Raw genomic sequence first — 27,644 nt, 5'->3', positions numbered from 1 at the left:
ATTATAAAAGCTTTAGCAAACGAACTACACAATCTTGTGCTACGCTTAGGATTGGGTCTTGTCCATCACATCATTCTCCTAATGATGTGATCCCGTTATCAATGACATCCAATGTCCATGGTCAGGAAACCATGACCATCTATTGATCAACGAGCTAGTTAACTATAGGCTTACTAGGACATATTATGATCTATGTATTCACACATGTATTACGGTTTCCGGTTAATACAATTACATCATGAACAATAGACAATTATCATGAACACGGAAATATAATAATAACCACTTTATTATTGCCTCTAGGGCATATTTCCAACACTAGCAACATGCTCCTTCAATTGTTCCTCACACTCCACCCATGTCCCGTCCTCTCTCCTTAGTCTCTTGATAGTATTCTTCTTCTTCCTTTCTGACGCATAGATATGAAAAAAGTTGTGTTTTTATCCCCAGCCTGCAACCACTTAACATGAGCTCTCTATCTCCAGAATATGTCCTGTTGGTGGTCCAGTCTGTCCAGCTTTTCCCTCAAGAGATGCTCTTGAGACACCGTGTTCTCGTCAATCGGTGCTCTCCTCACATGTTCTAGCTCAGTTTTTATTGTTTTAATTCTTTTCTCTAGACCCCCTAACACATTAGTGTCCCAATTTTTTAGATCTCCCGCGATTCTTCTTAGTTCCCGAGATAAATCATTTTCGCCTCGAAAAGACGCGTCGGACCATGCATTCCTGACTATCTCTTCACATCCCTCCTCCCGCAACCACTTTGCTTCAAATCTGAAGCCATTGTTCCCTCTTTGAGGTCTCATAGTTCTATCCGCGCCTTTCATATGTATAGTCATAGGTCGGTGGTCAGAGTGTCTAGGATCTCATGTTATCACTTTGTATGATGAAAATCTTATGCACCAGCTCCGGGACCCGACGGCTCTATAAAGTCTTTCCTTGACATATCTGCTCGCTTCATGGCTTTGGTTTCTCCAGGCATACTTGTCTCCAAGATAACCCAGATCTCTTAGACCACAATCTGAGAGTGCCAATCTAAATCCCTCCATCTGTCGAGGGGTCCGAGTTGGCCCTCCCATCTTTTCATGACTATACAGGACCTCGTTGAAATCACCAGCACAAAGCCATGGGAGCGTGAGTTGTTGATCAAGAATTCTTAAGAGCTTCCATGTTTTCTCCTTTTTATTTGTTGCTGGCTCGCCATATATGCCAGTAAATCTTCATCTAAAGCCATCCTGCTCCACTACCACCACATCAATGTGATTTCTTGAGTAGTTGTGCAGATCGATTTTTACATGATTCTTCCATAGCATAGCAAGCCCCCCACTTCTTCCTTCACAACCCCTCACCACTATGCTTGTCATCCCTAGCAAGTACTTAAACCACATCATCCTTCTCTCATCCATCCTTGTTTCAGATAAGAAGAGGATGTCGGGGTCCTCACGCTTCTGGAGGTCCAGAGCCCCCGAACTGCCGGGCCATTCCCCAAACCCCAACAGTTCCAAACCAAAATGTAGTGTTGACTGATAAGAGGACAACAAGAGGGAAGAAGAAAGGAAAGAAATCAGGGTTCAGCTGTGTTATCAGTAAAAGCCCATTTGGAATGCAGCCCAGCCCAAAGGCTCACAACCCAGAAGCTCCCAGCTTCGCAAGCAAGAGCGGTAAGGCGTGAGATGCGGATTAGCCGAACCGGTTGCCGTGGTATCTCCGTCTCCCTCCCCTCCGTCGCGGCCGGTCGCGCGCCACCGTCTCCGCCGCGCACACACGGGTCCGGTTGCCAATCTCCCCACAGAACCATCCCGTCCTCATCGCCGCCGCCGCCCAACTCCGCGACCTAGCGTTCCCTAGACCGCCAATTCCTCCCCCCCATTTGCTTCGGAAGCTGCCCGAGATGCACCATGCGATGCGGTTGCGCTGCCTCCTCCAGCACCCGCCGCTCTGGTGCAAGTGCAGCTCTCTAGGAATCTCCACGAGTGGCGGCGGTTGCCTCGTCCGGAGGTTCAGCGCAGTCGGGGCGCCGAGGCCGTGCGATGCGGGGCGGCGGCTGTGCCGGTTCTACGGTTCCAAGGGCGGCGTAGGCAGCGCGGAGGCGAGGGGCGCCGGGGCAGCGGAGGCGGCGGCAGGGAGCAGCGGACGGTGCAGCGAGCAGGAGCACGCGCGCCTCGGCGAGAGGGACCAGCAGGAGTGGCTGAGCGGCGAGAGATTCCTCAGCGACTGCAAGAAGCGTGAGTCGCCGTTCCTCACCAGGCGGGAGAGATTCCGCATCGAGTTCCGGCGCCGCGTTGTACCGTGGGAGAAGGGAAACCTCACATGGCAGAATTTCCCCTACTACGTCAAGTGAGATGCGCACACCATCTGTTCGATGTTTTGTTTGAACAAAGCTTAAATGAGTGTGCTAACGACTAAGCTAATTCGTTTTATTTGATTTGATTTGCAAGTGAGAATGCAAGGCAGCTGCTGCGAGAGTGCACGGCATCCCACTTGCGGCACAAGGGCATCACGTCAGAGTATGGCTCTCGGCTACCATCCTCTGGAGGGAGGATATTGCTCCAGAGCTTGCCAGGTATTATCCGGTAAATAGGAGGATGCTTAGTGATGCAAATGCTGGATTCTGAGATTTGTTTGATGTAGGAACCGAACTCTACAGAGAGAGATTGGTAAGAGCTCTTGCACATGAGTTGCGGGTGCCACTACTAGTCCTGGACAGCAGTGTTCTAGCTCCATATGTAAGATACTGAAAACCCTTGCGTACAAAATGTGAAGGGGTAGCTGCAAACCTAATAAATCCTAACTTGTTAGGATTTTGGGGAAGATTCTTCAGAAAGCGAGGAAGAAGATGAGCATGGTGAGTCAGAAGATGAAGGTTCAGAGTCTGAGATGGAAGATGAAGGTGATGAAGATTGGACAAGCAGCAACGAAGCTAAATCAGGTGAAAGTGATGATGAGGATGCTCTAAAATCTGTGGGAGAACTCAAAAAGTCCGTGGATGACCTCAAGAAGCTGGTCCCATGTACTATTGAGGAATTTGCCAAGGTGATATATTGCATTCTGATGTGTGACCGTACCAATAAATAAACGCTTGCTCATATTTTGGTCTTGTGCTACCATGAAGGTTTCATAATTCTTGTTCAGAAAATCACTTTGTATCTTGTTCCTTTTAATGTCCGCAAAGCAGGGAGCATCTGAGAATAAACAATCTTCATTTAACTGTAATTCTTGCTCAGAAAATCACTTTGGATTTTGTTCCTTTTAATGTCCGCAAAGCAGGGAGCATCTGACAATAAACAATCTCCATTTAATTGTAACACCATTTTGTAGTCGATGAGAAATTATGCTTCAAGAATGTTTCAAAAATATGCTGTTGATTTTGGATTGCTTCTTGAACTTATTATAAATAAAATGGTTACAGCAACCAAAAATGCTACTACCTCCTATCCATAATAAGTGTCGCAGTTTTGAACTAACTCCAGTTCAAAACTGCGACACTTGTATATATTTGACTGCAAACTCATGGCTGTACCCTCTCAAGTGTTTACTATTGAGAGTCACTCCCTATTTTAATATATTGAATTTCGAGACAGTATATCTAATTCCTGGAGAAGTAAACATTGTTAACCTAGTAAAATTCAAGTTCAGTGCGCTACCATTTCTGCTGTTTCTTTTTTAATTGTCTTCTTTTGCTTTGAGAAAACATCAAGCTAGGACAAGCCATTAGTTCTGCTTCCTAGTATGTACCTTCAATACTGCCTTGTTAGTTTTACATGTATATGTAGTTGATAGTGCTTTTCATTTGGTTGTGCTTCTAGAGAGTAGTTGGTGAAGAAGAAGGTACATCATCAGAATCCCCTGAAACAGCCAAGTCATCAGAGGAAGATAAAAGGCCTTTCCAAAGGGGTAATGTGATATTTCACTCCATCATGAATTCATGATTTTTTTTCTGGTATGCTGCCACCTCGAATTATTTTTTTTGTCCCGGACTACCCTCAGCGACCATAGAAATTTTGCCAGGTACATGTATATGTGTGACATCTTTTTTTACTGATACTAAATCCGATTAAAGCATTTTATCCTGAACCTGGATTACTTGGGAATGTGTCTACCGTCTTACTATCTGATGATCTACGACCAAACATCTTGCCTACTCTCTTGAAGCAAGTTCTAGTTATGCTTATCTGCATCGTCATTTGTAATTTCCTTTCACCTGGCACACATTTGAGCCAGGCCTCTATTGGCTCCACTGAATGAAATGTCACCAACTCTGGAGTTCAGACTTCTTTTTAGAAGTAAACACTCTGAAACCAAATTAGAAATACATGCTACATTGTACTCCCTCCGTCCGGAATTAACTGTCGCTGAAATGAGTGTATCTACACACTGAAATGCGTCTAGATACACTCATTCAGTGACAGTTAATTACGGATGGAGATTGTATTAACTATGCTTTTTTTAACGCAGAAGTTTAATTCTAATGTTGTTCCTTTCCAATACTTGTTTTCAGGAGATAAAGTCAAGTATGTTGGTTCCTCAGCAGTTATTGAAGCAGATCAGAGGTGATTGCTGAATATTGATTCTATTCCTCTTGATTTGCTTTTCATGATAAGGTTTCATGCTCTGCATGAAGTACACATGATGTGTGCAGCCGCACATAGTTGTGTGCGTGTTTTTGTGCTGAGAAGGGTGGGGGGAGCACACACGTGAATCTACTCGTGTTCCATATGTCTCCACGTGAGGTGTACACAAGCACATGATGGACTAGTTCGGGTTTGGTCTTGTGTTAGTGGGTGGATTTGTTTTAAGAGTTGACCATCTACACATCTAGCGTAACAGTATTATTGTCCATCGTATTGGTGAAATTGGAAAAATACACCTATCTTGGTTTCAGGAGCGCATGTTATCTGTTATTTGTACTGCATACCAGAAGTTACACCACCTTTTAATTTTACGGTGGTTCCCTTCTGAATCGAGCTTCATCACGTTAACACTGATATGTACCATATATACACAGGATCATTTTGGGGAAATTACCTACTCAAGATGGCTCGAGAAATGCGTATACTTTTATTAGTGGCAGGTGGGTGGGTCTATCTTTATCGCGTGGAACATGATAAAATGACTTTGGTACTTGGTAGTTCTGAGTCCCAAGGCAACATTGTAATCTGAATTTCATGTTTTGGATTTCCTGTATTATTATTATTATTATTATTATTATTATTATTATTATTATTAAATGCGTCAAGAAAAATATGTCTTAGTAACTTAGTTGAATTGGCACTCTTTCTGTATTTACTGTCATATTTGTCTAGTGTAGGGTTATTTACCTTTGGTGTTGCTTACCATGTATCCTATAAAATAAGCAAATGTAGTGTGTTTTCTCTTACTTTTTTGCCTGTACACATTCTCGGTTTTATGATAAAAGACTGTTTCTAACTTTACGTATTGCAGGACTCTGTCAAATGGGCAGCGGGGAGAAGTATACGAGATCAATGGGGATCAAGTAGCTGTCATATTTGACCCTCCTGCAGAGAAGCTGCATGATGGTGACGAAAATAGCAAGGAGGAAAATGCAAAACCATCTATTTACTGGGTTGATGGTATACCCCTACTCTGTTGATCGACAGTGTGATATGATTATTTCAGGCACCTTCATCTGGTTTCCTCTTAATTTAGCTCAAGATATTGCGCATGACCATGATATTGAATCAGAAGATTGGCATATCGCAATTGAAGCACTTTGTGAGGTGATTTGTGAAAATATATATCATGCATATATATTTTTCTTAGACTTCAGAATATTTGTTCATTTCTTGCCAGTCTCATTTGATAAGTTTACCTGCTCCTTTACTTGCTTATGATTCTTGAATAGGTTCTTCCATCTCTAGAGCCAGTCATTGTCTACTTTCCAGACAGTTCCCAGTGGTTATCTAGAGCAGTTCCAAAATCAAATCGAAGTGAGTTTATCCAAAAGGTAGACAAAATGTTTGACCAACTCACCGGACCAGTAGTAATGATATGTGGGCAGAACATGCTGGCAGCAGTATCCAAGGACAAGGATAAGGAACCTGTAAGCTTTAGAATTCTCGTGTGCTTAACTTTTAACTGATAAAACATTTTCTTAGTTCTTATTTTTGTTTTGGACATCTACAGCCGAAACTGATGTTTCAGAATCTCACAAGCCTGTCTTCACTGGTAATTATCGATATTCGATTACATATATTATGTACACGCTTATTATCCGGAATATATTTTTCGTAATCAGAAAATAACTACTTCGCTCCGTCAGCTTTGTATTTTCTTGTGCGATCTGCTCTTATATTAGAAGGCACAAGCTCATAATGTTATTTCTTTAGTTTCTGCATTGCACTACACAATTTGCTGTTGCAAAACATGTTTGTTTTGACTAAAATTACAATTACACACCAAATATTGGCCTTTTTTTTATGTGGTGCAATCACAAAATAACTTCTCTAGTTGCTGATCGACGAGAAACACTTTGCGTTCTGTAGAGCATGTGTAGAGAACACAGGTAACTATAATTTTGCTACTAAAACCAAAACTACTAGCTAGCTCCTTATGAAGCATAAATTGCAGTATAAGCATAACTATAAAAGCTCAATAGAAAATAGGCATAAGTTTTATCAATAGCCTTATTTTTCTTTTGCTTTATACTGTCCAAAAGCACTTGTATATATGTAATGTTGCCATCTCATATTCTAAAATTGGTACGTAATTACCTAAAATGTCTATATCCAGCCATCGTCCCTGAAGCGTTGGCTAAAAGTACAAAACGATTCAAGACCCAGTGATATAGCAAAGATCTTCACAAACAGTTTCGTTGTTCCCCTTCCAGAGGTAAGATTCTTTTGCTAATCGAAATAAATATGAAGTTGTCCGATGCAAAACGAATAAATGAGAGGGTCCTCCATAAACATGTGATTATGCCATCACAGTGTTTTTGGTTAAATCCATGACCTGCTGTGCCTAGAACATTCATCAAGTGGGGGAAACTCCTGACTCTTGTCTTTTGTTTATTTTATTACAGGAAGGTGAGCAACTAAGAGTTTTCAATAACCAGATTGAAGAGGATAGGAAAATTATTATTTCAAGGCATAACCTCGTTGAATTACACAAGGTCTGGTTACAGTGCTTGTGTGGTCATTTAATTTCCTGCAAATATTTTCTTGTAGGAAATGTTCCTGGACTTCTGTTTTCTTATGTACTTCCTGTAAATTGTGATTAACCAATGCAGGTTCTTGAAGAGAATGAACTATCATGCGTGGAGCTTATGCATGTGAAGTCTGATGGTGTCGTTTTGACAAAGCAAAGTATGTATGCTAACATGCTTCAGCTCAGGCATCCTGTATTTTTGTGCAATTTGTTTGACCAAAAACAGTAGGGGAGTCCCTGACAGTAAAAATTTATAGATGTTCGAAAAATTTATAGTGGTATTTACAACAGATCCAAAGCATAATAAACTTATGCACAACAGAATCGTGTTAGGGAGCAAATCTAAGCCTTCAATGGCAGTTTAGGCTCCATTTTGAGCCTATGGGGATGTAAAAGCAGGTCATCCTGAACTAGGATTCTCCAGGAGGTAGTATTTTCATTTTTCATGTGGCTGATACCAAACACCATCTTATACGCTGGTGTCTTACATACACATTTAGAATATTCCTTCCTTTTGAAAATTTTGTTTGAACTATTATCAACCATTTGATACTCTGTTAGTGTTGTGTTTTGGGGAATAGTTCTATGGCTGTTCATGTAAACTATTATTGTTGCCAATGAAGTGCAACTGCCAGTGCCACAAGCCCACAACCCTGGCTCTGAATAACTCCAAGTACTCCCTCCGTCACAGTTTACACGGCGCCGTGTAAACTGTGACGGAGGGAGTAACTGAAATTATGTTATATGCACAGATATAGGGCTTAGTTAATATATCCAAATAAATGCGGAATATTATTTAAAAATGGAGGACACAAAATATTGATAGAGATCGGATTAGTACCACTTAGGGGTCAAGTAATGAAGTAAGCCTCCTATGTAAGCGACACTCTGTGTATGATGACAAGTTAATCAGTCTATTATCTCCTGTTCATCATTGCTAACCTATGTTCTACTTTCTCTTCTCCTACTACGTGCCGTCCAGCCACCTAGTTTCTTCGAAATTAATCCTGATTTCACCTAGGTGTCCGGCCACCTAGTTTCTTCGAAACTAATCCTGGTTTCACCTAGTTGTCAGTATTTGGCCTCTGGTTGGTTACCAGTCTTACTATCCTAGTACTATAGAAACCTTGTAGTGAAGTCTGTTTGCCCGGAAATATAATGTTTCTACATGTACTTATAGTTTGATGATTGATTGAATGATGAATCCATGGAGGTAAACCAGATAATTTTTTTCTTTGGAAGGCTACATTGCGATTTATAGTAACTGGCTGTAGTTGGCTGGTTACAGGTGGGAACATCTTGTCCTTTTGAATTGATTTCTATGCTGGACTTCAGTTGAAAGGGGAAAGTAGATTAACAGACTCTTTTGACGGGCTATGAATACTAAATTTGATCTTATTTGTTCCTCCACTACTCGACGGGAATAAATTTCCATCACCAGTTCTAAGGTGGAGGTGAGGTAAGATGAGTACTCAATGAGTGTATTGCACATTGCAGAAGCGGCGAAAGTTATTGGATGGGCTAGAAGTCATTATCTGTCATCAACAGTTCTTCCCTCTATTGAGGGTGAGAGATTAACCATTCCACGTGAGAGGTACTTAACTTCAATTTGAACCGCAATAGCATAATTGTGTATTTGATCTTTTTTTTTCTGACATTTTACTATTGTTTGCAATTTTGTGAAGTCTTGATTTAGCCATCGAGAGGCTGAAGGAGCAGGTTACTAAATCTAAGAATCTTTCTCAAAATCTCAAGGTATTTTGCTAGCTTAGTTAGCTTCCCCACCTTTCTTTTCTGCTACTGCAACCGTAGCCACTAGCTGCTGTTCCTATATGCCTATCCAAACTGATAAGTCTCCTATCTACAGAATTTGGCAAAAGATGAGTACGAACGCAATTTCATATCTTCTGTTGTACCTCCTGATGAAATTGGAGTGAAATTCGATGATATTGGCGCGCTTGAGGATGTCAAGAGGACACTGGATGAGCTCGTTGCTCTTCCAATGAGGAGACCAGAGCTTTTTTCTCACGGCAATTTATTAAGGGTACAACTTCCTTTCCTGCGAGACCACCACATCACCTTTTTTGTCGGCATGCTAATGGGACCCATGTTGCATTTGAGTCATTACTGTCTTCTAGACAGGAGTTGCTTAATATTGTGAAAATCAAGGTGGCAATGACTTCTTGCAGAATATAGATATATTTGCTTAATATCGTAAAAATCAAGGTGGCACTCATGAGTTAATTTTAAATGTCATCATCTGTAGTTAGTGATCATATGATGTGGATGTAGACGTTACTGAATAAATCTTTTCCGACTGTTAGTCTAGTAGAGAAAAGTGAGGTTACGGAACTATCCTAAACTATTTCCATCCGCTTTGAAGCATCTATTTCATACCATGTATTAAACAAGTATCAGTATAACTAACAAGTGTAAACAAGGTTTATCTGGTTGTGCACATCTGTTGGTTCATATCCTTTCAGTTGACCCAGCCAGAAAATTGAATCTCGATCTCTTAAATGTTAAATCCGCCAAACTCCGGTGGTGGTTTACCTGGTTGCATGCATCTGTAGGCTCATATCGTTTGTGCTAGTTGATCCATAGCAAAAATTGGGCTATTGTTGATCACTTAAATGTTAATCTGCTAAATGCTAGTTTCTGTTTCTGCTTATGTATGCTTATGCTAGTTTGTGTTTAGGGATAGTGCCTATGCTAGTTTCTGTTGAGTGTGTAATTGATCATGAAAAACATATTTAATTTCACGAGCATGATTGATTTACAATTAACTTTTGAAGTTTAATATTTAAACCAAATGCTCGGATTCTGCAATTGAAACCATCACTAGTATTATTACGGTTCTTAGGCACATTCATTGATCTTTTTTTGTCCTTGCTAGTTGCTACCCCCTGTAGCTTGTGTAGTTTTCAGTCAGTGGTGTGTGTGTGGGGCGCTGGCTCGTTACCCTCCCAGCAGTGGCGGAGACAGCACCCGGCGAGCCGGGGCTGCTGCCCGGGCTCCCATGGTGCATGTGCATGGAGCTCTAGTAGTAAACAAATGGTTTACTTACAGTTTGTTTGGGCAAAATCTAATTAACTTGGCATCACGTATATCTTGCCCAGGCTCTAAGTATGAGCTGGCTCCGCCACTGCCTCCCAGGTCGTGTCTATGTTTGTACTTCGGGGTTCTTTACCCTGGTGATTTTCTTCTCCTATAATAGATCACATGCAGTTCTCCTGCATGGTTCGAAAAAAAGAAAAACATAATATTCGAGTTCAGTTCACTGAACCGTTAAGAATTTGCGTGTATCAATAGCTGTAGCTTTTAATATTCGTCATATTGGAAATTTTGATACTTGAATGAGCTTAGCTGAATTTCTCTTATGACTTCTATATACCTGGACCCTTTTCAGCCCTGCAAAGGTGTTTTGCTTTTTGGTCCTCCTGGCACAGGAAAAACACTCTTGGCAAAGGCACTCGCGACTGAAGCTGGGGCAAATTTTATCAGCATAACCGGTTCTACATTGACATCAAAGGTAATTTGATTGACTTGCTCATATATTTTCATTGCAGAAAAGATCTTAGAGATAATGTGTATTACTCCCTCCGCCCCATAATATAAGAGCGTTTTTGACACTACACTAGTGTCAAAAACTCTCGACGAAGGGAATACATGTTATGGAAACTACAAACACCTAACATGAAGTTTGAACAGATTACAGTATGAATTTTCTTTCTTTCTATCTGGGCATATATTTTCTGGCTAACCATGTTTTTTGATGGGTATTTGGGGCTAACCTTCATGAAAGTTACCATATTGGACCTTTAACTTTGTTTAAACAGCAGGCACAGTTCAAAATTGAAATTCATACTGTTAGGCAAGCTCAAAGAAAATTTAATAGTTGCAAAAGGAGGTTTTACTAGTTGCAAGAGAAAGTTACCATATTGGAGTAGGTTTTACTAGTTGCAAGCTAGGTCAACTGTTTTGAATTTTACGAAATCCTGTTTTTTTTTTTTGGGGGGGGGGGGGGGGGTGAAGGAGGAATACCCCGGCCTCTGCATCATTTGATGCACAAAGCCATTTATTAGAAAGTTCCGAGTAACAATCTCCAACAAAAGCAAAAACAAAATTACAAGTCCAAAAGCCACAATCGGCCAAAATAGGATAAAATGCCTACACACATATCCTAGTACTGGATCGCCATCCAAATCAGTTGTACGTATCCTGTGCTACCGTCTCCCAAGGGTTGCACCCACAGGCAATAAGTTCCCTCACGTCCACATGGTGAAGTAATGACCATGTAAGGATCCATCCAGACGCTCTGTAGATAACTTACAATCTTTTTTGAATCTTTGTTTTGTTAAACACAAAATCATTTCGACAGTTCCAAATAGCCCAAAGTAATGCACATACTCCCACACGAATTTGCGCCGCAGTATTGGGCTCCACCCCACCTAGGCACACACCCGAAGAAGCTTAATCTCCATCGGAAAGAATCAGGCTCGTTAGATAAGGTGACCTCCATCAACCTTTGAACTAAACTAAGCCATGCGACCCATCTGTCCCCAACCAGAGCTCGCCTGAACTGGATGTAAAATCCTGGTTGACAGACAATAATTGGAAACACACTTGTCTGGTTAATTTTTCTTGTAAACTATAAACTACTCCCTCCGTTCACAAATATAAGATGTTTTGGATATTTCAATATGGACTACATACGGACTGAAATGAGTGAACAAACACACTAAAACATGTCTATATACATCCGATTCATAAAAAAGTTAGAACAACTTACATTTGTGAATGGAGGGTCGAGGGAGTATGTTACTTAACTGACTGAGGTATTTCTTTTGTACTGCTTGTTGAAAAGTTGCATGTTCTCTTACATGAAATGAGGGAACCTACTGATTTGATGGGTCATCAAGTGCATGAAGTTTCTGTCTATGAATCTGGACCATGCTGAAGGGTTCACACCATTAGTTCACTTTGTACTGTGTGTTTGGAGCATGCGATGAGCCGATGATGCAGGATGAAAGCACATCCTTGTGTTTGATTGAATGTATGATATGAATAATTTGGTGATAGGTGGATGGAAGGAACTCATGATAATGTTCTTTTGTTCTGTTCCCATAAGGTGCTAAATTGTGATACTTGGACCTTATATGCCCTTGCAACAGTGAACAAACAAAGGATTTGTATGATCCCTTGGAAGATGGGATCATCCACCTGCACTATCCCATACAGCTACAAGCTTATTTCAAAGCAAAAATCTCACTGCTCTATTTTCTTTTACAGTGGTTTGGAGATGCTGAGAAGTTGACGAAGGCACTTTTCTCTTTTGCTAGCCGACTAGCTCCTGTCATCATATTTGTAGACGAGGTATGTTCATTTCAATAGGAAAATGCTTACCACTGCCTTGGTTATGAACAATCTCTTGGTATGATGCAATTTCATCTGATATGTCAGGTTGACAGCTTACTTGGCGCCAGAGGGGGTGCACTTGAGCATGAAGCAACAAGGAAGATGCGGAATGAATTTATGGCAGCTTGGGATGGTCTAAGGTCCAAAGAGAACCAACGGATCCTTATTCTTGGTGCTACGAATCGTCCATTTGATTTAGACGATGCTGTTATACGGCGTTTACCTAGACGGTAATATACGTTCTTGTGCTCTTTGCTTTCAAACAAGCTATGCTGATCTAGCAAGGTGTTCACCTGTTTCATTCTGTACAGGATATATGTTGGCCTTCCAGATGCGGAAAACCGAAAGAAAATTCTCAAGATTTTACTGGCTAAAGAAAACTTAGAATCTGATTTTAAATTCGATGAACTTGCTAATGCGACAGAAGGTTATTCAGGAAGTGATCTGAAGGTATTAAACAAGAGCTTTCATTACCTTCTTCCCTGTAGTTGAATGAAAGTGAAACCGTTCTGTTTTTGTTCTTTTTTGTGTGCAATCATTCAAATGTTTAATGTGCAGAACCTATGCATAGCTTCAGCATACAGGCCAGTTCAGGAACTTCTAGAAGAAGAAAAGAAGGTAGTTATGCCCTTTTAACTGTCGGCTTGATGCGAACATGTTCATAATCATCAAAACTTGTGTGCATCTCTTAATTCCTCGCATGTTTACTGTCTTCTGTAGGGACGTGTGAGTAGCAACAGCACTCACTTAAGACCCCTTGTATTGGATGATTTTATACAGGCAAAAGCCAAGGTATGTAGGCTCATCAATTTTCCTAAAATCGCCAAGTTTTGTGTTTCCCACTACTACTCTTACATTGGTATCCCCTATGCAGGTAAGCCCGTCTATTTCTCATAACGCAACAAGTATGAACGAATTAAGAAAATGGAACGAACAGTATGGTGAAGATGGCAGCAGGACAAAATCGCCGTTTGGGTTTGGCAACTGACATGTTACAGTAGCAAAGTGTTGTTTGTAAAATCAATAGGCTGCCTATTTAGTGACAGGAAGTCGGCCCCCATTTTTCGCCCAGAGCCTATTTATACAGCCTCTCAGTGATCCTGTACAAATAGCAAAATATCAAGTCAAACGACAAATTCCAAGTTTTCCTGTAGCTGGTACTACCGGGGATTCCCCAATTTTCCAACATTGCAACGCTGAGCTACAAATTTGCTCCAGCTCTGCAAGAGCCTGACCCAGGTGTAAGTAGCACCAGAAAGTTTCAGTTGTTGTATGGCACTAATTCCTTGGACTTCAACTCAATTTAGTATTTTTTTTTCATTATAGCCCTCCAATGTTTCCAGACCACAATGATGCTATAGTATTGCCTGTGTCGGTGTGTAATAAAGATAACATTTTGAGTTTCTATCGTTGTTTTGCGCCCTTTATTTACTGGATGAGTTGTTTTTCTTCTTTGTTAATCGCGATCTCCCGATATAGCAAAACACCAGCATTTAAGTTGTTGTATAATCTTTTTTTTTGTTGCTGAGGGGACTGCTGTATAATCTTTACCCGTGTCAATTGGAGCATTAAGGGATGGTAACCATGCACGTCAGGACTACAGAAGCGGTGGTTGGAACATATGGACATGGGGCCATGGGGGCGTGGTGGTGACTGGACCGTGCTAATCCTAATCCGCATCTGCTCACGAGTGGCTCTGGACCCAAGCAGGACCACATGCGCACCGCGTGGTGCCATGCGGTACAGGAACTGCAGGTCAGAGTCTGGTCGAACAGCTAGGGATCTATGAATGCTCTCTCTGCGTGCTGATGCGCGGTCCGGTCATGCTGGAGGGACCACGTCTCTCTTTCTTTTCGTCGCGTCCAGGGCAATGATGAGGTGTGATCGTGCGAGCGAGTCGGCACGCCAGTGGTAGTCGTACGATCCTCCGCCTGGATAGTGATGGTGCTGTCTGTCGTTTACAAGAGAAATTATACTGCAAGCAAGCATGTGCCCAGACCAGAACGAGTCCGATCCGATCGCATGGGTGGGAAACACCTTCGCGTGCAAGCCAGTAACGTTCCCACCGTCCCGTCCAGCAGTAGTAAGTCAACGTTCAGATTTCACTTTCAAGTTGTACTGTGTTAAAAAAAAGACATTTCACTTTCAAGCAGGTGCGGACAGGGCAGCTCAATGTACGGTGTAAATCTTTTTCTTTAGGGAACGTATGGTGTAAATCATTCCTCGGGTTTTTTTGACGGGTAAAAAACTTTATTTCTCAAATAATACACATGTCGTTTACAAGATAATAAGAAATAAAATCTGGAATCACAGATTCCCAAGAACTAGAGGATCTACTAATAATAAAAGAATTCGGGTTTAGTTTTCTTTACAAAAGGAGCTGGTAAACTGTCGCGAAAAGAAACAAAAACGAGCTGCAAAACCCAACTTGCATGGTACTACCAGTATTTCTCTCGCCAACAAACGTGTCCTCTCAGTATATATTCCATTCATCAAGCGACCAAAAGAAAGGCGAGGCAGACCGGACCAGACTAGAGCAGTTCGGTTGGTGGCCTCGCGGACTTGGTGAGGCACGAAGATCCCGGATCTGACTTCCGAGGGTTCTCGGAGTCTCGGGGATGGTTCGGTTGGTCGTGTCTCTACACTCTACCAATCCCCACAAAATGAAACAACAATGATGGAATACGTTTCTACCACTGCAATTTCGACCAACTGCTTATGTTGACCTCGCTATCCAACGAGTGCCCGACGTGATTCAACTACGAACAATTTATTCTGTACCGGCTACCGTCATAAAATGTTCTCCCAATGGAACCCAAGAACATGTTCATAGGCGCCGATCCCTATAGATTCTCCGGGAAGGAGATAAGATTAGGCTGCTTGTAATAGGTAGTATCATATTTTAGTATCATGCACATGATACGATACTACCTTCATAATGCACAGTATCATATACTAGTATCATAGGTAACCTTATTTATTGCCATGCATGACACATAGTAGCATAGTATTTAATATGATACGATATCATGATATGATACTCAACACTCTTTTTCTTCATTTAATTATATGCCACCTCAGCAAAATAGTTTAGTTGGCATGCATGATATTAGCTATGATACTCCATCATCATTCGTGTCGCCGGCCGCCGTCATCGTCGGAGTGGTCCTTCTAGGGCGCGGGAGCGCGGTAGCCCTACCTGGCCGCCGCTGGCGCTCACGGAGGAGCCGCTCCACTTCCTCCTGCATCATGCGGAGGGCCGCAGCAGTTAAGGACGCCCCGGCTGGCAAGCCTTGCCCTTGCCCCTGCCGCTGCCGGCGATGGTATTGTCGGTTGATACTTCTTCAACGTATCTATAATTTTTTATTGTTCCATGCTATTATATTATCAATCTTGTATGCTTTATATATATTTACAGGCAACTTTATATCATTTTTTGGGACTAACCTATTAACTTAGTGCCCAGTGCAAGTTCTGTTTTTTACTTGTTTTTGACTTTGTAGAATATCAGTACCAAACAAAGTCCAAATGCCAAGAAACTTTTTGTAGATTTTTTCTGGCAATAAGAGACCCTGGAAGCTTCTGGAGGCCACGAGAAGATGTGGAGTGGCCCACTAAGCACCAGGGCGCACCACGGGCCTCTGGAGCGCCCTGATGGGTAGTGGGGCCCACGAGCCTCCTTTTGACCTACCTCCGCCTCTATAAATAAATACTCTAAAATCCCAAAACCTACAGGGGAGTTCAGGAAATCTTTTTCGTCGCCGCAAGTTTCAGAACCACGAGATCCAATCTAGAGGCCTTTTCCGGCACTCTGCCGAAGGGGGAAACGATCACGGAGGGGTTCTTCATTATCCTTGTTGCCCCTCCTATGATGCATGAGTAGTTTACCACGGACCTATGTTTCCATAGTTAGTAGCTAGATGACTTCTTCTCTCTTTCTGATCTTCAATACAATGTTCTCTCCAGTGTTCTTGGAGATCTATTTGATGTAATGACCTTTTGCGGTGTGTTTGTTGGGATCCGATGAATTGTGAGTTTATGATCATATCTATCCATGAATATTATTTGAGTTTTCTCTGAACTCTTTTATGCATGATTATTATAGCCTCGTATTTCTTCTCTGATTTATTGGTTTTGTTTGGCAAACTAGATTAATTTTTCTTGCCATGTGAAGAGGTGCTTTGTGATGGGTTCGACCTTGCGGTGCTCAATCTCAGTGACAGAAAGAGACATGACACGCATGTATCCTTTCTATTAAGGGTAACAAGATGGGATTTCTTTCATCCGTGAGTTTATCTTGTCTTACATCATGTCATCTTGCTTAAAGCATTATTCCGCTCTTTCATGAACTTAATACACTAGATGCATGTTGCATAGCGGTCGTTGTGTGGGGTAATAGTAGTAGATGCATAATCGTTTCGGTCTACTTGTCTCAGATGCGATGCCTATATATATGATCATTGCCTTGGATATCGTCATAATTATTTGCTTTTCTGTGAATTGCCCAACAGTAATTTGTCTACCCACCGTATGCTATTTTCTTAAGAGAAGCCTCTAGTGAAAACTATGGCCCCCGGGTCTATTTTCTATCATATATTAAAACAAAAAATACCTTGCTGAAATTTTATTTTATTTTGTATTTTTTAGACCTATCTATCAAAAACTCTATCTTTTAATTTTGCTCATAACCGTTGAGGGATTGACAACCCTTTTATGCGTTGGGTTGCTAGTATTTGTTGTTTGTGTGCAGGTGTTGTTTATATAGTGTTGCTTGGTTCTCCTACTGGATTGATAACCTTGGTTTCATAACTGAGGAAAATACTTATCTCTACTGTACTTCATCATCCTCTCCTCTTTGGGGAAATCCCAACGTAGCTCACAAGTAGCATCGGTCTTGCTAAGAGAACACTCCTCGCCGATCTTGGCGAGCTCCCCATTGAGGAGGCGTCGTCTCCGTGGTGGTCAGCAATCAGACGAGGGCTCAGGCCTCCGTGAGGCCGGGGTCCGCGCGAACCCAGGTCGCTGCCTCGTTGAACTTGGCGAACGGTGAGCGGCATGCCGCCTCCCTGGTCACCCTCTCCTTGTTGGGGAACGCAGTAATTTCAAAAAAATTCCTACGCACACGCAAGATCATGGTGATGCATAGCAATAAGAGGGGATAGTGTTGTCTACGTGCCCTCGTAGACCATAAGCGGAAGCGTTATGACAACGCGGTTGATGTAGTCGTGCGTCTTCACGTTCGACCGATCCTAGTACCGAAAGTACGGCACCTCCGCGATCTGCACACGTTCGGCTCGGTGACGTCCCACAAACTCTAGATCCAGCAAAGTGTCGAGCGAGAGCTTTGTCAGCACGACGGCGTGATGACGGTGATGATGAAGCTACCGGCGCAGGGCTTCGCCTAAGCACTGCAACGATATGACCGGGGTGGATTATGGTGGAGGGGGCACCGCACATGGCTAAGAGATCAATGATCAACTTGTGTGTCTATGGGGTGCCCCCCTCCCCCCGTATATAAAGGAGTGGAGGAGGAGGAGAGGGCCGGCCTCCTAGGCGCGCCCAAGGGGGGAGTAGGATTCCCCCTTCCCTAGTTGGAGTAGGAGAGGGAAGGAAGGGGGAGAAGGAGAGAAGGAAAGGGGGGCGCCGCCCCCCTTCCTAGTCCAATTCGGACCAGAGGGGAAGGGGGCGCGCGGCCTGCCCTGGCTGCCTCTCTCTTTCTCCACTAAAGCCCATTAGGGCCCATATACTCCCCGGGGGTTCCGGTAACCCCCCGCTACTCCGGTATATGCCCGAACTCTCTCGAAACCTTCCCGATGTCCAAACATAGTCATCCAATATATCGATCTTTATGTCTCGACCATTTCGAGACTCCTCGTCATGTCCGTGATCACATCCGGGACTCCGAACTACCTTTGGTACATCAAAACACATAAACTCATAATATCAATCGTCACCGAACGTGCGGACCCTACGAGTTCGAGAACTATGTAGACATGACTGAGACACGTCTCCGGTCAATAACCAATAGCGGAACCTAGATGTTCATATTGGCTCCCACATATTCTACAAAGATCTTTATCGGTCAAACTGCATAACAACTACGTTGTTCCCTTTGTCATCGATATGTTACTTGCTCGAGATTCGATCGCCGGTATCTCAATACCTAGTTCAATCTCGTTACCGCCAAGTCTCTTTACTCGTTCTGTAATGCATCATCCCGTAACTAACTCATTAGTTACATTGCTTGCAAGGCTTATAGTGATGTGCATTACCGAGAGGGCCCAGAGATACCTCTCCGATACTCGGAGTGACAAATCTTAATCTTGATCTATGCCAACTCAACAAACACCATCGGAGACACCTGTACAGCATCTTTATAGTCACCCAGTTACATTGTGACGTTTGATAGCACACTAAGTGTTCCTCTGGTATTCGGGAGTTGCATGATCTCATAGTCATAGGAACATGTATAAGTTATGGAAAAAGCAATAGCAATAAACTAAACGATCATCGTGCTAAGCTAACGGATGGGTCAAGTCAATCACATCATTCTCTAATGATGTGATCCCGTTAATCAAGTGACAACTCATGTATATGGTTAGGAAACATAACCATCATTGATTCGACGAGCTAGTCAAGTAGAGGCATACTAGTGACACTCTGTTTGTATATGTATTCACACATGTACTAAGTTTCCTATTAATACAATTCTAGCATGAATAATAAACATCTATCATGATATAAGGAAATATAAATAACAACTTTATTATTGCCTCTAGGGCATATTTCCTTCACTCCTTGGACAACACAAAGCCACACGACAAGGAGAAGTTGTCATCACCGTGGCCACCTAGGTAGTGGGGAGGAGGCGCCCTTCCTCCTTTGTGACCGCCGGTGGCACCTCCTCCTTGACAGCCTTGCCATGCCAGATGCGGCGTGGCGGCTGGTCGTGCGGGCATACCGGCTATTCACCGACGACGGCAACTCGTCCTTCACGCGGTGTTTTGGACGGCGAGGTTGCGTGCGGGGGACGCCTCTGCCTTCATGCGGCAAAGAGGCAGCGAGAACGACTCCTCCTTCACGTGGTAGAGCGGCGGCGACACTGACTCTGCCTTAACGCAGGCTGGTGGCGGTGAGGACGACACCAGACCACAGGCAATGATCGCTCGATCATGGGGTCGAGTTGCAGCTAGTACTCGTCCATCGTCGCCACCTCTGCGACGAGGCATGGATGCTACGGCGGCTCCTCCTTGTCGCTGGAAGATGACAATTTCCTCCTTCTTAGAGGAGTCGGCGGCCATGGAGGTCGAGGGGCCCGGAGAGTGATGGCGGCGGTGCCAAGATCTAGATCCAGATGGAGACCTGGAGCGTTGTTGCCTATCTCCACAGAGAGCCATGACTTCGGCATGGTGATCTGGACGGCGCCGGAGCGGAGAGGACCCGAGAAGCGGGGAGTAGAGAGGAAGAGGAGTGGTGTGATGCGGTGTGGACGGCGTCGATGACGAGGTCATCTCCCACCGGGTAGGCCCACAAGGATCTAAACGTGGTTAAGGTCCATGGGGGGCATGCCCATGTGATCTGAGTACAAGAATATCAATCAGTACGAAACATATTTGTTCACTCGGGCCAGTCACCCGTCTGGGAATTCACTCGGACGACGAATATGTACTATCACTCAGATGATAGCATTCCAATGGTAGCGTTAACTAGGATAGTAATCTACATTAAGGTGCTGGTTAGCAGTAGTAGTGGGCGTGTATCTTTCGTTGTCTTAATTAACCTGTAACAGAGCAAACGAGATGGGTCACACACTCTATATCATCACCCCTCGACATCTAGTTACAGGTTCACATCATTTGTAATCATACACCATGAAAGCACATTTGCTCCCTTGATGGTTTTGGTAATTAATGTCAACATACATATTGTTGGACTGATACTTTTACCTAGAACATTTCAGATAAGTTCAACAGCGGCATGGCAAGGACATGAGCATGTGGACCACTTCAAAATGTCAAGGAAAACCAATACTATTAAAAGGGGATGTGGTATTGTTGATGAGGTTGTTGCTCAAAGTGCTTAGTGATATTGCTCCAAAAACCCTCAATCACTTTCCCAAAAACACATCTGTCCAAACCCTAATTCATTATTTTGGTCCCATAGAGATGATCATTCCATTGCCACAGCCAAAACCCTAACAATTTGGTTTGACCGAAATGGTTCTCGGTCCCAACGGGACTGCCTTGCCAAGATTCTGTAATGAAGTCACTTCATTTCGGAATCACCGAGATGAATTGATCAGAATTACGGAGACACAGTTTTGCCCTAGCCATTGCACTTCGGTCCCACCGAGTTGGTATAATCAGTCTCACCGAAAAGCCTAACGGTCAAGTCTTTTGCACTAGTCGGTCTCACCGAGATTATCATATCAGTGCCACCGAGTTTGGTCAAAGGCTTGTAACGGTTGGATTTTTGGTGTTGCCTACTTATACCCCTCCACCACCACTTACTCTCTAAGAGAGCCATCAGAACAAAACACAACTTCCACCATTCATTTTCTGAAAGAGAACCACCAGATCAGGTGTTGAGATCAAGATATTCCATTCCTACCATTTGAATCTTGATTTCTAGCCTCTTCAAATTGCTTTCCACTCCAATCCTTCTCCTACTCAAGCCAAATCTATGGGAGAGAGATTGAGTGTTGAGTAGACTATCATTTGAAGCATAAGAGCAAGGAGTTCATCACCAACACAACATCCATTACCTTTTGGAGAGTGGTGTCTCCTAGATTGGTCAGATGTCACTTGGGAGCCTCCAAGATCATGTGGAGTTGAACCAAGGAGTTTGTAAGGGCAAGGAGATCGGCTACTTTGTGAAGATCTACCCGAGTGAGGCTAGTCCTTCATGGATGGAATCCATGGTGGAATAGACAAGGTTGCGTCTTCGTGGACCCTTCGTGGGTGGAGCCCTCCGTGGACTCACGCAACAGTTACCCTCTGTGGGTTGAAGTCTCCATCAACGTGGACGTATGATAGCACCACCTATCGGAACCACGCCAAAAATCATCGTGTCTTCATTGCGTCTAATCTTCTGACTCCACCCCTTACTTTCCGCACAATTGCATGATTTACTATTTATGCTGCTTTAACTCTAGATATGCATGTGTAGAAAGTCTTGGTGTTATCTTAACTTGTGCTAAAATCTGGCTAAGTTTCAAGAAAACTAAAAACTGCACCTTTGGTTAGTTAAGTGTGTATTCACCCCCCCTCTATACCTATCTTCTTCGATCCTACAATCGGTATCAGAGCTTTGTTCTCCATTGCTTTGGTTTCATCACCTTTGGAGGAAGATTGATGAGTCTACTTTGGGGAGTCTTAGACGTAGATGAGTCTACTTTGGGGAGTCTTAGACATAGAGTACCAATTCTTGATGGAGAGTACTATAACTCTTGGAAAACTGAAATGCTTGCTATCTTTGATGACTTTGACTTGAGTAAGTATGTTCAAAATCCTTTTGCGCCTCCTATTGATCCCTTGCAACCCACTCATGAAGAGCATATTGACATGATTTTTAATACTAGAACCATTGATATTATCATGAGAGGTTTACCTAGAAATGTGCTTGTTTGCATGCAAAACTTTGAGTGTGCTTACACTATGTGGAGTGACCTTGAAAAACACTATCCAAATTACTCATTAAAGAATCTCAATGAAATTCTTCATAAGTCCATTGCATTTTATAAGATGAAGCCTAGTGATCCTAAGTTTGATGAATGTCTATTTGAGCTTCATGACCTCATGCGTGCTAAAGGTGATGTTGGAACCATTAGTAACATTATCTCATAAACCATTAGAATTCACAAACTTGCACATTGTCATGATTATAAATCTAAAGAATCACTTGACCTAGGTGATGATCATATGCATGATGATGATGATGTTGAACATGGTTATTATGATGAAGATGAAGAATCTGACATCGAATATGAGAAGACTATGAGAAATCTTAGTCTCGTGGCTAACCTTCGGAATTACATGGCCGGAGGAAAAGAGTGGATTCTCGATACTGGTTGTACCGACCACATGAACGGAGATAGAGACATGTTCCATGATCTTGCATAAAATGATGGTCCACACAAGTACGTGACTTTTGTAGATAACTCCAAGGGTAAGGTACTTGGCCTCGGTAAGGTGGCCATATCCAACGATAGTTCTATTCAAAATGTTATGCTCGCTTAATCTCTTGGTTACAATATTATTTTTGTATCTAGACTAGCCGACTTTGATTTCAATGTTCTATTTATCGGAGTAGATTACTGCTACTTCTTGAGCTTGCGTTGGTTTTTCCCTTGAAGAGCAAAGGGTGATGCAGCAAAGTAGAGATAAGTATTTTCCTCAGCTAAGAACCAAGGTATCAATCCAGTAGGAGGAACACACAAGTCTCCAATGATAGCACCTACACAAACAAACAAATACTTGCACTCAATGCGATAAAGGGGTTGTCAATCCCTTCACGGTTACTTGCAAAGGATGAGATCTGATAGAAATAGGTATAAAAGATAAATAAAAGTGCAAAACAAAATAAAGGTAAATAAATTGTAGCAAGGTATTTTGTGTTTTTGGGTTTATAGATATGAAAATAACATGATCAAAGATAGACTCGGGGGCCATAGTTTTCACTAGAGGCTTCTTTCTCGAACAAAAAGCATACGGTGGGTAAACAAATTACTGTTGGGTAATTGATAGAAAAGCGCATAGTTATGACGATATCCATGGCAACGATCATGTATATAGGCATCACGTCCGAGACAAGTAGACCGACTCCTGCCTGCATCTATTACTATTACTCCACACATCGACCGCTATCCAGCATGCATTTAGAGTATTAAGTTCATAAAAAATGGAGTAACGCCTTAAGCAAGATGACATGATGTAGACAAAGTAAGTCCAACCAATATGAATAAACCCCGTCGTTTACCCTTAATGAAAAAAATAAAAATACATGTCAGGTCCCCTTCTGTGGGTTTGAGCACCGCAAGATTGAGCCCATTACAAAGCACCTCTCCCATTGCAAGATAAATAAATCTAGTTGGCCAAACTAAACGGACAGATCGGAGAGAAATAAAAAGTTATAATAATCATGCATATAAGAATTCTGAAAAGACTCAAATAATATTCATGAATAATCTTATCATAAACTCACAATTCATCGGATCCCAATAAATACACCGCCCAAGAAGATTACATCGAATAGATCTCCAAGAACATCGAGGAGAACATTGTATTGAAGATCAAAGAGAGAGAATAAGCCATATAGCTACTAGCTATTGACCCATAGGTCTATGCTAAACTACTCACACATCATTGGAAGGGCGGCAAGGTTGATGTAAAGGCCCTCAGTGATTGATTCCCCCTCTGGCAGAGTACCAGAGAAGGCCTCCAGATGGGATCTTGGAAGAATAGAAACTTGCGGCGGCAAAAAAAGTATTTTGGCAGGCTCTCTGATGTATTGGGAATATTTGGAAATTTACAGACGTGGAATTAGGTCAAGAGGTGCCACGAGGGACCCACAAGCCTGGTCCATAAAAAATCCACAAAAAGTTTTGCGGTGTTTGGACTCCATTTGATATTGATTTCTCGCGATGTAAAAAAACAAGCAAAAAACAACATCTGGCACTGGGCACTGGGTCAATAGGTTAGTCCCAAAAATGATATAAAGTTGCTATAAAATGATTGTAAAACATCCAAGAATGATAATATAATGGCGTGATTACTTCATAAATTATAGATACGTTGGTGACGTATCATAGACCATTCTTGAACACCGTTAATGCTAAAATAGATTATGAGAAACAAACTGTCGGTGTTAGCTTTGGTGATGAGTCTCATGAGTTTAATTTTTCCAAGTTTAGTAGAAAACCTCATAAGAAAGAATTGCCTAGTAAGTATGAAATAATTGGTCTTGCTTCTATTGTTGTGCCTCCTACTGATCCACTAGAACAATATCTGCCAGACCAGGAAAATGATTTACATATGCATGAAAGCAATGAAATAGAAAAGATTTTCTTTGAACAACGTCCTCTGCTTAAACAGAATTTTCATATTGAAACTCTAGGAGGTCCTCCTCCACCTAAAGGTGATCCTGTGTTTGAATTAAAACAATTGCCAGACACTTTGAAATATGCTTATCTTGATGAGAAGAAGATATATCTTGTTATTATGAGTGCTAACCTTTCAAAACATGAATAAGAAAGATTATTGAAAGTTCTAAGGAAGCACCGAGCTGCTATTGTATATACTCTTGATGATTTAAAGGGCATTAGTCCCACTCTATGTCAGCACAAGATTAATATGGAACCTAGTGCTAAACCCGTTGTTGATCACCAACATCGGTTAAATCCGAAGATGAAAAAAGTGGTAAGAACGGAAATATTAAAACTTCTAAAAGCAGGTATAATCTATCCTATAGATGATAGTAGATGGGTAAGTCATGTTCATTGTGTCCCTAGGGAAGGAGGTATTACTGTTGTTCCTGATGATAAGAATGAACTTATTCCACAAAGAATTGTTACATGCTATAGAATGGTAATTGATTTTAGAAAATTAAACAAAGAAACTAGAAAAGATCATTACCCTCTACCTTTTATTGATCAAATGCTAGAAAGATTATCTAAGCACACACATTTTTGCTTCCTTGATGGATATTCTGTTTTTTCACAAATACCTGTTCCTCAACCTGATCAAGAAAAGACCACCTTTACTTGTCCCTTTGGAACTTATGCTTATAGACGTATGCCTTTTGGTTTATGTAATGCACCTGCTACCTTTCAAAGATGTATGACTGCTATATTCTCTGACTTTTGTGAAAAGATTGTTGAGGTTTTCGTGGATGGCTTTTCTGTTTATGGGAAGTCTTTTGATGATTGTTTAAGCAATCTTGATCGAGTTTTGCAGAGATGCGAGCTAACAAATCTTGTCTTGAATTGGGAGAAGTGCCACTTTATGGTTAATGAAGGTATTGTTTTGGGCCATAAAATTTCTGAAAGAGGTATTGAGGTGGACAAAGCTAAGGTTGATGTAATTGAGAAAATACCATGTCCTAAAGATATCAAAGGTATTCGTAGTTTCCTAGGTCATGCTGGTTTCTATAGGAGATTTATCAAAGACTTTTCTAAAATTTCTAGGCCCCTTACAAATCTTTTGCAAAAGGATGTTCCTTTTGTTTTTGATGATGATTATTTAGAAGCCTTTGAAACACTCAAGAAAGCCTTAATTTCCGCACCTATTGTTCAACCACCTGATTGGAACTTGCCTTTTGAAATTATGTGTGGTGCTAGTGATTATGATGTTGGTGTTGTTCTATGACAAAGAGTTGATAAGAAACTGAATGTTATTCATTATGTTAGTAAAACTCTAGACAATGCTCAATGAAATTATGCCACTTTTGAAAAAGAAATTCTAGCATTGGTGTTTGCTTGTGATAAATTTAGATCTTATATTTTTGATTCAAAAGTAATTGTTCACACCGACCATGGTGCTATTAAATATCTTATGGAAAAGAAAGATGATAAACCTAGGCTTATTCGGTGGGTTCTCTTGCTACAAGAATTTGATTTGCATATCACTGATAGAAAAGGAGCAGAGAACCCCGTAGCTGATAACTTATCTAGGCTTGAAAATGTCCTTGATGACCCACTACCTATTGATGATAGTTTTCCTGATGAGCAGTTAGCTGCAATAAATGTTTCGCATAACACTCCTTGGTATGCTGACTATGCTAATTATATTGTTGCTAAATATTTATCACCTAGCTTTATATACCAACAAAAGAAAAAAAATTCTTCTATGATTTAAGACATTACTTTTGGGATGACCCACATCTATATCAAGAAGGAGTAGATATTATTATTAGACGTTGTGTACCTGAGCATGAACAGGGACAAATCTTATGGAAATGTCACTCCGAAGCTTACGGAGGGCATCATGCGGGAGACAGAACTTCTCACAAGGTATTGCAGTCTGGGTTTTATTGGCCTACTCTTTTCAAGGATGCTCATAGGTTCGTCTTAGCTTGTGATTAATGTCAAAGAGTAGGTAATATCGGTAAGCATCAAGAAATGCCTATGAATTATTCACTTGTTGTTGAACCATTTGATGTTTGGGGATTTGATTACATGGGACCTTTTCCTTCCTCTAATGGGTATACACATATTTTGGTTGTTGTTGATTATGTTACTAAGTGGGTAGAAGCTATTCCAACTAGTAGTGCTGATCACAACACCTCTATTAAAATGCTTAAGGAAGTTATCTTCCCAAGGTTTGGAGTCCCTAGATATTTAATGACTGATGGTGGCTCACACTTTATTCGTGGTGCTTTCCATAAAATGCTTGCCAAGTATGATGTTAACCATAGAATTGCATCACCCTATCATCCTCAGTCTACTGGTCAAGTTGAACTTAGCAATGGAGAAATAAAATTTATTTTGCAAAAGATTGTCAATAGGTCCCAGAAGAATTGGTCTAAAATTAGATGATGCACTTTGGGCTTATAGAATGGCATATAAAAATCCTATGGGTATGTCTCCTTATAAAATGGTTTATGGAGAAGCTTGTCATTTGCCTCTTGAGTTAGAACATAAAGCATATTGGGCAATCAAAGAACTCAACTATGATTTCAAACTTGCTGGTGAAAAGAGGTTATTTGATATTATCTCATTAGATGAATGGAGAACCCAAGATTATGAAAATGCCAAGTTATTTAAAGAAAAAGTTAAAAGATGGCATGATAAAAGAACCCAAAAGCGTGAGTTCAAAGTTGGAGAATATGTTCTTTTGTACAACTCTCGTTTCAGATTCTTTGCAGGAAAGCTCCTCTCCAAATGGGAAGGTCCCTACGTTATCGAGGAGGTTTATCGATCTGGAGCTATCAAAATAAATAATGCCGAAGGTACTAACCCAAAGGTTGTTAATGGGCAACGAACAAAACATTATATCTCAGGTATGCCCATTAATGTTGAAAGCAATATTATCCAAACTATGACACCAGAAGAACACATAAAAGAGA

At 41.6% G+C, this 27,644-nt stretch overlaps 1 protein-coding gene and 1 pseudogene across 3 annotated transcripts; one reads left to right on the top strand and one right to left on the bottom strand.

Annotated features, from left to right (window-relative positions):
• Positions 1–299: 299 nt before the first annotated feature.
• LOC147966037 (uncharacterized) lies at positions 300–1,808 on the bottom strand (annotated as a pseudogene).
• Positions 1,669–13,986, top strand: LOC125514603 (uncharacterized). 3 transcript variants are annotated; one of them, XM_048679937.2, is made up of 24 exons: positions 1,670–2,336; positions 2,438–2,562; positions 2,631–2,725; positions 2,799–3,032; positions 3,806–3,893; positions 4,498–4,549; positions 5,005–5,070; positions 5,442–5,590; positions 5,667–5,737; positions 5,863–6,060; positions 6,144–6,185; positions 6,750–6,848; positions 7,039–7,128; positions 7,246–7,321; positions 8,661–8,757; positions 8,849–8,918; positions 9,031–9,207; positions 10,573–10,695; positions 12,456–12,539; positions 12,627–12,811; positions 12,893–13,031; positions 13,140–13,199; positions 13,302–13,373; positions 13,456–13,986. In XM_048679937.2, exons 1-24 carry the CDS (start codon positions 1,891–1,893, stop codon positions 13,567–13,569), a joined length of 2,952 nt encoding a protein of 983 aa, XP_048535894.1. In that variant the 5' UTR covers positions 1,670–1,890; the 3' UTR covers positions 13,570–13,986. The 3 variants fall into 3 exon arrangements, with proteins under 3 accessions (XP_087384713.1, XP_048535894.1, XP_048535895.1); XM_087528587.1 differs by lacking the exon at positions 6,750–6,848 and having other exon boundaries at positions 1,669–2,336; XM_048679938.2 differs by lacking the exon at positions 5,005–5,070.
• The last annotated feature ends 13,658 nt before the right edge of the window (positions 13,987–27,644 follow it).

This window comes from Triticum urartu, chromosome 6A, assembly GCF_056163025.1.
Source record: "Triticum urartu cultivar PI428250 chromosome 6A, HENAU_Tu73, whole genome shotgun sequence".
NCBI classification, from domain to species: domain Eukaryota; kingdom Viridiplantae; phylum Streptophyta; class Magnoliopsida; order Poales; family Poaceae; genus Triticum; species Triticum urartu.
The sequence above is the reverse complement of the archived record's forward strand: the minus strand, read 5'-3'. Positions and strand labels throughout refer to the sequence as shown.

Excerpts from the sequence above, each read along its gene's own strand:
- LOC125514603 (XM_048679937.2), top strand. The coding sequence starts at position 1,891 with ATGCACCATGCGATGCGGTTGCGCTGCCTCCTCCAGCACCCGCCGCTC. Across the intron at positions 4,550-5,004 it reads GTTATTGAAGCAGATCAGAG|GATCATTTTGGGGAAATTAC; the intron begins GTGATTGCTGAA and ends ATATATACACAG. Across the intron at positions 6,061-6,143 it reads AGGACAAGGATAAGGAACCT|CCGAAACTGATGTTTCAGAA; the intron begins GTAAGCTTTAGA and ends GGACATCTACAG.